Genomic DNA, 11,936 nt, shown 5'->3' with positions numbered 1-11,936 from the left:
TCTTTTTAAATGTAAGTAAGGTACTTTTAACTAGTTCACAGAGTTTATTGGTTTCAATTTTCACGGTATCCTTGGAGGATTTTGTAATGTACTATTCCCAAATGATTTCATGATCTTAAAGTAAAAATAAATACAAAATTAATCAAATAACAATTCTATTTAATACCGTAAACTCTAGTTTTCTGTTATTTGTGTGTTTTTCTCTGGCAGTTTGATCTCTTCCACAGCCACGTCTTCTGTACTTGATGTAAGTTCCACGTACTTGTATCTAAACGCCATGGCAGTGAATATCAACATGTCTATTATCATCAGACCGGCGAACAAGAAGAATTCCTTCCACTGAAAATATATTAGGATATTAATTTACTGTTTGCATGCAAAAATGTTTTGACACAGCATTTTACCGCAGTCATATGTCTGTGCTTTCGATTGTCAGAACACTAGATAGTTATACGTATGATGGAATGAAAGCGCAATGGGAACTCGATTTCATTTCAGTGCGCAGCATTAATTTCGAATGACAAACTTTGCTGCTGATAATGTGCAATTCGACAGCTGTTTGTCAATACTTTCAATGTGCGTGATGTTCGGTGCCTTCCGAAATATTGGATCGATAAACACGTTTATTAATTGCCCTATTATCACGCGTTAAGGAATGTTTGACTTGGTTGTTTAAAGAACTCATAGGAATGCCGAAGGCCACGACTGTTTTTATACAATTGAAGTTAACCATTATCTTTCTATTGCTTACCTGCGCGTCCAAGAAATTTCCTTCCACGATGAGGACAACAATCAGATTGCCAAAAGCGACAGTGAGAAGCCAAACCGACTGCAGCACCGACTTCATGCTGGCGGGCGCCTGAGTGAAGGAAAACTCCAGGCCCGTCACGGAGAACATCACCTCTCCCATGGTCATCACCACGTACTGCGGCACCAGCCATAATATGTGGATGCTATTGGGTGGCGTAATTATCACCGGATTTGCAATCTAAAATAAAATCCAAAGTATAATTTTACTGCTGAAATTAGACGGAGTGGGCGGTAAAAAGTAGTCTACATACATATGAATCATTCCCATCTTGGAAGACGTTGATCGTGTACACGGCGCCAGATTTGAATGCATGGTCTCTTAATACTGTCACTCCATTAATTATCACATCACCCGCTCCCTTTTGTATAGACTTTTGGTTAGTGTCGCTACTTGTCAGATTGAGTATTGTCCTATTCCGTTTACTGTCTAATAGTGTTATAGCTGCCTCACCGTTTATATTTGCTAAAAATCTGTAACAAGCGATAACGTAATTTAATTATGATTTTCACAGCAAAACAAAACATTTACCAATTCAGCGCTGTGCACAATCGATAAACCAATATCTGTAAAATAAAATGTCAAAAACTTTGCGACATGACTGACGTGTTGACCGAAATTGTTTCTGCAGTTTTGTTCCTTTTTTTAGAAGCTCAGTCGTACGATGTAAAAGTTGATGTGTCGCAGGGGTCATTACTCGGTGTTCGACAGACTAGTATCTTTGATGGTAAAAGTTATTTTGCCTTTTACGGTGTACCATACGCACAGCCTCCAGTGGGTATATTAAGATTTAAGAATCCTAAAGAGCCAAAAATATGGAAACGGCCATTTGACGCCTCGACAGAAAATCGAGGGGCGTGCGCTCAAGCACACATTGTACATAAACATGCTGTGTACGGGTACGAAGATTGTTTACACCTCAATATTTACACACCGTCTATACACAAAGAGGGCGCGCCAACGAGAGCCGTTATAGTGTGGGTGCACGGATACGGATTCACTTCGAGTTTCAGTCACATTTATGGTGGCGATTTTTTCATAGAAAATGATGTTATTTTAGTCACTTTAACACACAGAATAGGTCCTTTTGGGTTTTTAAAAGTAAATGAATCTGACACAGACACTAACATGGGACTAAAAGACATCGTCATGGCTTTGACGTGGATTAAACGAAACGTGAAAGTATTCAGTGGAGATAATAAGAAAATTACTGTTATGGGTAGCGGATCAGCGGCAACATTATTGTCATTGTTATTGACCACGAAATCAAATAAATTATTTGCAAAGATGATCTTGCAAAGCGGGTCGATCTATTCACCATCGCTATTTCTCGGCGACAACGAATTAGAAAAATCAAGATTACGAAAATTACTTGCTGGAAAAGGGAATAAAGTCTTTGTACATGCTTCAACGAGTTCTATCGTAGCAGCTGCACAGAAAATATATAACAATCAGGAAATAATACAGCGCCAAAGACCGTTAATTCCTTTTCTGCCTATTAGAGAATCAAATACATCGTTACTAACAAAAAGTCAAAAAGTTCAAAGTTTACACACTAAACCAATGTTAATAGGGTTCAATAGTCAAGAAAGTATATCAGACATAATACCATTTCTGCAAAATCCTCAGTTATTGCAAACGCTTGCAATTTCCTTTAAGTTTATAGTGCCTTTTGCTTCCGGATGCCAATTTCATTCCACATCACAAAGGTATAAAAATGTCGCGGAAACGATAAAGAAAAAGTATTTTAAAAATGGAGTTTCTGTTGAGAGATTTTTAAGTTATGCAACAGATTTATACAAATATCCTGTTTATAAATTTATGAAAGAGGCTGTGACCGTAAACGATAAAGTATATGCATATAAATTTAATTATAATGGAAATTTTAATGCAGTTAAGACGACTTCCTTGGCCGGTGTAAATGTAAAAGTGAAAGGTGCCGCTAATGGAGACGAATTATGCTATTTACTTAAATGTGAACCGCTCTGGGAGAATTATGTAAAGATTTATCGGGATGTGAGTAATAGAGATAGAATATTTATACAGCAAATTACTGAGTTATGGTCTAATTTTGCAAAATTTAGCGACCCGACGCCCATCGATTATCGTGGTAATATCACATGGCCTCCAATGTCAGCGGCAAAAAATAGCTTGTTTCATATAGGCAGACAGTTTAAAATGGTTAACGACAAATCGGAAAATGCCATGTTCGCGTTTTGGAATGAAATTTACGAAAAATATTATTCGCCTGAACATTGCGAAAACAAACATGACGAATTTTAGTATTTCCTTTAAATTGTTAATAATAATAAACAGCTTTTGTTTCAAGTTTTGCTTTGAACTGTGATATCATGTGACGCATTTTGATAGCTAGATTTTGTTTGTTTACTCCTAATTTCCAATTTGGTGTTGTTGGCTTTGTTTATTTCAAAGCGCTGACTCGGATAAGAATCACTTTTTAAATGATAGCTTAAGTTTGGTTTACTAAATAGTTTAATACATTAAATGTCAAGTTGAGATTTTACTCAAAGGTGAGACTGATTTATTTATATGGCCCTTAGGGCCAAAACGGTTTTTCTACTCAAGTAGAAAATCCTTTGCACCACTCTCTCATGCGGTTAAGAATAAGAACACACACTGAGTAAGTTACAATTTAGTTGCTTTTAAGAAAGGATCCGTTTAGATTGTTAATTACGTAACTACTTCGTAATGGGCCCGTGACAAATTAATGGATTACGACTAAAGATTTTTCCTTTGACCTTTTATTAAGTCCCAAAACATAAATAAAACTTAGTAAATTTTACAAAATTTGGAGTACCCCTGAATCCGGGGGTTCGTGGCATTTTGTCCATCACGCAACCCTATAGTGACACCCTGATAAGATCTCGACTATTGTTCTGTTGTTTTGGATGCTTACGTTCCGTCATGGTAATGTACTATCAGATAACATTTATTAATTCGCATAAAAAACAATTGCATAATATGCATTATGCACATATAGCTCACAAGTTATTAATACCTAAGTCAAGTCAAGTCATAAACCTCTATGTTGTTCATAGCTAGCTTTTGCAATATTCTTATGCAACCTTATTTCTAATTTATATCCACACAACTGGGTGGAGATAATTATTACTCGTTGCAAATCGTATTAAAGCACCCGTAATGGATTCGTCATTTGTTTTTCTTCTTACCTCACGCTCACACCGTCTATAGCTTTGTCATTATTGTCGGTGAAATTATAAACACCGTTGTGACCAATAAAGAAAGAATTTGCGGTTTTCTCTCTCAAATGGAAATGGCCGTTGTATACAATGTCCGCGCAACTGCCCTCGCCGCGTAAGTAGTAAGGTAATTCAGCGATTCTATCCGTTGCAATGTCCAACTTCTCGTATACAGACAACGGGCCAATGTGGTTGAACATCGTCTCATTCTCGTTGATCAAATCGCCCGTGTTTAGAATGAAGTTACAGTTATAGCCGTTGTAAACTCGCAACTGCGCCAAACCTTCCGACACCGGCGTCCCGTATGTTGGCTGGAATTAATTGTAATTATTTATTTACGTTGCAAACTCTGTTTGTGACAGTTCTTTTGGTTCACTATCCACGCGATTGCTCAAGGGCAATTGTTTACGTACCAAAAGATTTAATTCGACAATGCCCGATATGACAAACGCACACGCTGCCAGGATACCGCCCCATACCATTTTGTGTAAAGGTTTGCGAATGAGTTTGCACCGCGTTAATAACGGGTAGATTGCCTGAAAATAAAAGATTGATTAATTCATAAATACAATTGGTATTTTAATTGTTAAATTCGTTCACAACCTTACCACTTCGAAAAGAGGAATAAATATTAAAATAAGCAGCGGATTGAGCACTTGCATCTGATCGGCTTTGAGGGTCCAACTACCAATGTCTTGCTCCATCCTGTCGGCTTGGAATGTCCATCTCGAACCCTGGGGACGGGAATCAAGCGGATTAACAAACGAAATAGACAGAAAAATATTTTCCATATAAAACTAACTGACCTGTTGATCAAACAGTGCCCAGAAAACTGGTAGTGGTATGAAAAGCAGGAGCACTCTGAGCAGCGATTTGATGTCTTCTATTAGATTTTTGTCGTACTTGTCGTCTGCGTAGTCCAGCCAGTGTTCGCGTTTGTCTTTGCTTTTCGCCGATTGCACCACCGCGTGCTGTGGACAATGTGCCGACCTTCCGTTAATGTTACGAGGACGAATAACCTCGCTGCGGCAGTGATTGTTGCACGTTGACATTACTTTTTGTACATGGAGATTTGAGTAACTGAACTATTTATATCTATGTTGGATGTATATAGATTGAAGTATATTTGTAGCTAATAAAATTGTGGGTGCTTAAAATAGGGATAAAATCATATTATATTGGATGTTATTCTTTTAATTTGATGACCTGTTCTTAGGCCCCATTTCAACCAATGTTTATTATACTATAATAGTGATAAGAGAATTTTAATGATTTAATATGTATGTAATGTGTTTTCTATCGTTTTATTCATTATTAAACGATTACTCAAACAGACGATAATAATCCTACTGAATATTGAGGTAATGTTCAGATACAAATCATCGTCACCAATCAACATTTGAAAGAGATTGTTCAGGTCCAAATCAACATTAGAAATAAATATTTTCTTACATTCCTGTTTTATTTAAAAAATGAATACAGTCCGATAATTGTTCGTGCATCCATTTATTTCTATGAGTGTCGATATTTCAACAGTCGGATGAAAAATATTCATAAATAAAATACAACTTCAATAGATTTAAAATTTTCAATGCGCTGGTTGTATGTTTGAAAATGTATAATGTTTTTGTATGAATGAAATACTTCAATAAATGAACGTCTCTCTTCAGAAAGGAATCACAGTATAAGTATTTATTTGAATGATGATTTTTACCCGACAATTGAAAAATCAGTCTTAAACGAAAAAAAAACTTACACCGACGCACGTAGCGACTTTGCCTAAAACGTTACCCGCCGGCTTCTTCACTATGTATAATCTTTTGCCGGCCACGAAGAACACTGAAAGGGAAATAATTGCTTAATAGTAATATTTTATATTCGTCTATGTAACCTAATTATATACCATTGTTTATTATCGCTAGCTTTAACGCCTTTTTGAGGAGCTACGAAAATTCCCCATAAAAATTGTGTAGGTAAGTTTATTAAATTACTCTCTACCCAATTTATGTGTTCTCAACTTCTAACTGATAATATTATAATAAATTGTACTCCCGATATCATACTACCTCGGAAAATAACTACCGAATTTGGTATGAATTATAAGCGTATACATTTTTCGAATTTGTTTTCTCAACACTCATTAAAATCATGACGGCCTTAGTTATTGAAAGTATATCTCAATAGATACTTCAAAGAACACTGACACGGCGGAACTTATTGAAACTACAAAGGATTTTTACAAAGTTCGCGTTTAGCAACCCCACGCTTCAACTCAAAAGAAAATAAATTGAACGGAGAAAACAAGATAGGACAAAGTTTAGACTCAACCGGGACTTAATGGTACTAGTTCCGAAGGAAATGTCAGTCTTATTTACAAACTTACATCAATTAATGTCGCGTAAGTTTTACACCGACCTGCACCTTTCACTTCAATTAGACGAAGTTTATTTGAAGTTTTAGTATCCGCTCTTGTTTTTAGTTTTATAGCCCATTTATCTTTATAATTAAAATACCGTTTCGCCCTAAAAATAGGGTAAGTTTGGAACCGATTTGCACAGTGAAGACTCTGTACCCGATCACTTTATTCCTTAGTTAATGAAGCAGAATAATAAAAGTTTTGGTGCCTTTATAAATTTTTATGACTCAAAATGTAATTTATAGAATAGTTATATAAATCTAGTCTGCTTAGAATAAGTAGTGCTTTGCAGAAGTGTTGCTAATTGTTATTGTTTATATTTTATATGAATTTGAATGGACATTGATCTGTAGAAGACTGCCACGGTTGCGCAGTTTTAATGGGCGAGTGCTACGGCGCCGCTCTGAGGTCCCGAGTTTGAATCCCGGGTCGTGCAAAGTGATATAGGGTTTTTCTGTTCTATCAGTCCGGAGACTGAAATTTGGGGCAATATGGGGCGGAAAACATAAGTTAAATGTGGGTATATTTTATAGGAAACGTGGCGTTTACGACCAGTCAAGCTACTTGCTAGTCAGATAATTCATTTCTATCCAAAAATAATTATAGATACCTGTCGAGGTTTTCGGTCTTATTTTTCCTTACATTTTATAGCACACTTCGGTAACCGGTATTCAAAGTTACATAACATTAATCTGTTGTCTTGTTTTATTTACATTGCATCAGCGATGGGTAAACCTTTCATTTTACACATTCAATTGTATTTTATTGCAATTATGTTTATTTTGCTTTGAAGTTATCATTTCATTATCATTTTTAATTGAGGTAAAATGAGTTTTGCTTTAAAATTACTCATAATATTAATTTGTTTAATATTTTTAATGTTAATATATTGATCTTTAGTCACTTTTATAAGAAGTACTTAATACTTCAAACCATCTTATAACGTTAAAGTTATGTTATTTAAATTTAATTTTTATTGATTACCTCATTTATTGTTCTAAAACATGTACTCGAATTACTGACAAATATTGCCTCACGTTTTTTTCCTATTCTAATCCTTATCAACTAAAATTACTCTCGCAATAAATCTCACATGACCAAATACTTCAGCTCACAAATGGTTTGAACTAACCGACCTTAATGATTTGCGCGAAATGACGTTCCGACAACCATCTTTGCATCATCTCATACGTGAGTAAAATTATTACTAGTCTATGTAACGCGTTACTGACCGCGCCGTTTCCGCTCTCCTTTAATACATTAATGCTCGTGTGGAACTAATTCAAAAATACTACAATTGAAATACCATTTGATAGATTTACAAACGATTTTCGATATCGTTTACTGTATATAGTAGGTACTCGGCAGTCAATAGACATTGATCTGTAGAAGACTGCCACGGTGGCGTAGTTTTATTGGGAGTGTGCTACGACACAGCTTTAAGGTCCCGGGTTCCAATCTCGGGTTGGGCAAAGTAATATTGGATTTTTTTTATCAGTCCGGAGATTGAAATTTGTGTCTAGTATAGCGTTAGGTTCCCTATCACATCATGGGACGGGCAACAGGCGAAAAATGGGTACAATGCTACCTCTGCCTATAAGGATACAGGCGTGATATATGTGTCTGTAGAAGTGACTTTAGATATAGGAGGTGATATCACTTTTAGTTTAAAAATGATTGAGCTTGGTACAGCGTCGTCTTTATGGTTTATACTTATGTGAGGTTTGTGACAGATTTGCCAGTTAAAAACTGAAGAACTGAAATTGAAGACGAATTTTGTACATTCTAAATATTCTGAACCAGCTGATACGTTAATTACCTAGAGTTTAATATGTTCAGTTTAAAGAGAAAGTTATTTCGGAACCAAATAGATTAGATATAATGCTGCAATAGTATGTACATTTTACGGCAAAATAGTCGTATCGTTCTATTAATAAAATTCGAATTAGTTTGTTGGTCAAGAATATTTTTAAAGACTAAACTAAGTCTAAACAATGAAATTTTCGGAACTAAGTTTATAAGTAACTTACGAATAGACACAATCATCAGGATTCCTGGAACACCGAAGGCAAGCGAGTAACAGTCGTTGTCTCCAAAGCAATGAACGTCTGCTCTCAGAATCGGTGTGAGGAACGTGGATATAAGGCTTCCGGCGTTGATAGCGAAGTAGAAGAGCGAGAAAAAGTACCCCAGGTACCTCTCCTGTTCGGGAAGCTTGAACTGGTCCCCACCGAACGCGGATACACAAGGCTTGATGCCGCCGGTGCCGAAGGCAATCAACAGCAAAGCCATGATTGTGAACTCACTAAAAAGGAAAACATATTTCAAATGATCGATCATGGATCGACAGTAAACATTAAATTAGCCATCCCGAAGGCATTGTAGTCTCTTGAATTGTTTAGAGACCACAACGCCTCTGGACACCTGACGTTTCGGTCACATTGGTGAGAGAAATGTCATGTGCACACAATTGTGGCTGTTAAACTCGCAATTATTTCAGGTTTATAAAGGCTTTTAATGGAAACCTAATTCCCAATAAGCTGCATGAGGTAAGTGAGGTGTAAATATTGCACGACGCATTATTTCGGACAGGCGCCGTGTGCCGCGTTAACATTATTATTAAAGTACGTACAGTTGCGGTAGCCCGACGGGCGGCATGGCTGTCAGCGATATCAAAACGCTCCCCGCTGCGTAAACCAGCGACAGGTACAATATAGTTCTGAAAAAAAAAACAAATTGTTAACCGGACTTTGATGGATAGAATTTGACAAACGATCCAATACAGCACGAAATATTTAGGTATTAAGTATTTTTATGTTCGAGAATTTTACAATATTAGGCTTATAAAGTAAGAATTAAGATTATTTCGGTAGGTCTCATTATTGATCCGAACTAGTCTGATATCTAATGAGTTTGTAATTCGGAGCATCTGTAAAACTACGTTAATTAAAGGTCTGATGTAAAATACAAAATTGCTCTTGTATGATTTGTATGAAGCGAATTACCTGAAGCGTCCAAGCCATCCGTCAGCTATCATGGCGCCGAGCACCGGGAAGAAGTAGGCGAACATAGTGAAGACGTGGTAGATAACAGTGGCTCCATTGTCAGAGTACCCGAGCTTGTCGCGCAGGTACAGTGACAGGATTGCTGGAAACATTCACTCATAAAAAACAAAGCAGCAGAATGGACTAACTTTGAAAATGGATGGACGATATTGTTTCTTTGCAAATATTCCAAAACATGGTGATGAAAGCTTAACAAACGCATGTATATGCAGCACTTAAGCATAGGAACTTATACCTTATACGTAGGGCCTATTCGCTGAATACAGGTCGCATCTAACAGGTCCGTTTAAAAAGTTTATGGGAGTCCTATGTTTAGTAATTCTTCTAAACGCTACGACTTCTAAACGCTAGAGGAGAAGTGGGGGCTGTTTGACACTCCGCCCTTTAATTGCATTATAGTTTATTGACTTGCGTTAAGAAATGTGTTTATGTAGAATAGTTTATTGTTTTAAAAGAACGTAAACACACAATTTTTATGCGTATTTACTTCGCATAGCAAATACTACACAGTGGAGGTGAGTGGTAAACAGTTTCAATAATATTCTTTGCAATGCAGTAGACGTGAGACAATTAGCATTGGCAATGATTCAAAGAATAAATTAAATAAGAAATATTTTATTTAAAACAATAAAAAAGCGATACTCAACGAAGTGTGGAAGGTTATCTTGGTTTCGAAAGAAAAAATATTTTTAGTTTGTTGCCGAGTTTGTGATAAACATTAAGTGGTTTTCCTTCTTGAGATTATCGCAAAGTAGGTTTATAACTTAAGTCCAAATGTATTTTGTACTTCATAAGCACATAATATAAGTGTTTTGTGAATGCTAGGTTATGTAACTATGTACATTATGTCACTTAAAGTGGAACGAGATCCTTCGTAACTAGAAATTTTTGATTTAATACTTTCTAATCCTTTGTTGTATTTTTTGGTTTATTCTCTTAGTTAAATGAGGGAATGGGGCTGATTATAATGATGATATAAGATTTGTTGAAATCTTAGATGACAGCCATACGAAATATTTCCAAAATGATTATTTTGGAAATATTAATTTATGATTGCATTATTTATCGGTAGTTTATTCAACGATTTTAACTTTCTACTATACCTATTGTCCTACTAATCTAAACCCGCTTCCTTCATATTATAGAGTTTATATATAAATTTGTATAAAGTTATATATTAACATTGCATTTTTTGGTATCTATGAAATATCCTATCAGTGACACGGAATTCAAAATTACAAAACTCTAGATTAGGAGTTGCGACACGATAGATAAAGCAAATAGAGTTAGTCTGGATAACCGAGACGTGCAACCGGCGCAATTTTATTTATCAGTTAATTAGACAAAAACGGTCGTATAACATGGGCACTGAATGAATTATACTAAGTACTGACAATCGTATTAGATATATGTACGAAATGCAAGGTACGATGCTAAAGATCCCTCACTAGCCTTGTTCTAAATATGAAAACAAGTATCTCCCCACTTATCGTAGTATATTTTGTTAAGTATTAGCCTTTGCACGCGGTTTCACCCAGCAAAGAGTATTTCGGGATGAAAGTAGCCTATGTCCTAGTGTTTTCCGGTGCCTTCTTACCAAATTTCATCCAAATCCTTGCGGTAATTTTTAAGTTTTTCGCGTTCACACAGAAACGCGGCGAGGAATTTTGTTTTATAATATGTACGGATAATCAACTGTAACATATACTATACTTGATACAGTAATTGCTTCATCAGAGTGGAATTAACAGGTTACTAGACATGAAAAGTGGGTATGTATTCGTTTATATTTCCGACACTAATAGTTAAATATACATGAATTATTCTCGCATCGAAGGAAAACATCGTGAGGAAACCTGCACATCTGAGAAGTTCCTCCATAGGAATTTCGAAGGTGTGTGAAGTCTACCAATCCGCACTAGGTCAGCGTGGTGGACTAAGGCCTAATCCGTCTCAATAGTAGAGGAGGCCCGTGCTCAGCAGTGGGCAAGTATATAATACAGGGCTGATATTATTATTCTCACATCTCGAAATAGTTTACGGTCTTTTCTCTTGAGCGGAGACTTGCAATTTTATTTATTAGAAAACATAGAGCGAAGACTATTCAGAAGTGGCGAAGGGTCCATATAACTCGATTCCTACCGGCTTCCCTCTCGTAATTTTTGTAAAATCTACCTATCAGTAGAACGATTTACAGACCACAATTATGCATATTAGTACCTAAATGTTTTGACGAGTTACCTTTCAGAAAACTTCACCCTTCGCCACTGCTATTTACGTAGATATGTCCAGTTTTTTAACGATCAATGAAAATGTAGCAATCAGGACAAAGGTTTTTGCTGCTATGCTTACAATTAATTATTTATTTTTCGTTGGTATATTCTAGGGATCGGTTGGTAAGCAAAAACTGTTTCTATGAACATCCA

At 36.1% G+C, this 11,936-nt stretch overlaps 1 protein-coding gene across 3 annotated transcripts in view; it reads right to left on the bottom strand.

Annotated features, from left to right (window-relative positions):
- Positions 1–138: 138 nt before the first annotated feature.
- Positions 139–11,936, bottom strand: part of LOC115448553 (peptide transporter family 1) — a 37,582-nt gene continuing 25,784 nt past the window's right edge. For 2 of the 3 annotated variants that reach the window (XM_030176016.2, XM_030176017.2), the window contains exons 3-13: positions 9,451–9,592; positions 9,078–9,164; positions 8,476–8,750; positions 5,786–5,868; positions 4,836–5,000; positions 4,638–4,763; positions 4,443–4,565; positions 4,000–4,340; positions 1,062–1,281; positions 752–988; positions 139–339 (exon numbers count right to left, since the gene is read on the bottom strand). In XM_030176016.2, coding sequence (XP_030031876.1) covers positions 175–339; positions 752–988; positions 1,062–1,281; positions 4,000–4,340; positions 4,443–4,565; positions 4,638–4,763; positions 4,836–5,000; positions 5,786–5,868; positions 8,476–8,750; positions 9,078–9,164; positions 9,451–9,592 — 1,964 coding nt within the window. In that variant the 3' untranslated portion in view covers positions 139–174. The remainder of the gene's footprint in view (positions 340–751; positions 989–1,061; positions 1,282–3,999; positions 4,341–4,442; positions 4,566–4,637; positions 4,764–4,835; positions 5,001–5,785; positions 5,869–8,475; positions 8,751–9,077; positions 9,165–9,450; positions 9,593–11,936) is intronic. The other variant, XM_037443786.1, reaches the window with a different exon arrangement.

The sequence above is a fragment of the Manduca sexta genome, chromosome 27 (genome assembly GCF_014839805.1).
Source record: "Manduca sexta isolate Smith_Timp_Sample1 chromosome 27, JHU_Msex_v1.0, whole genome shotgun sequence".
NCBI classification, from domain to species: domain Eukaryota; kingdom Metazoa; phylum Arthropoda; class Insecta; order Lepidoptera; family Sphingidae; genus Manduca; species Manduca sexta.
The sequence above is the reverse complement of the archived record's forward strand: the minus strand, read 5'-3'. Positions and strand labels throughout refer to the sequence as shown.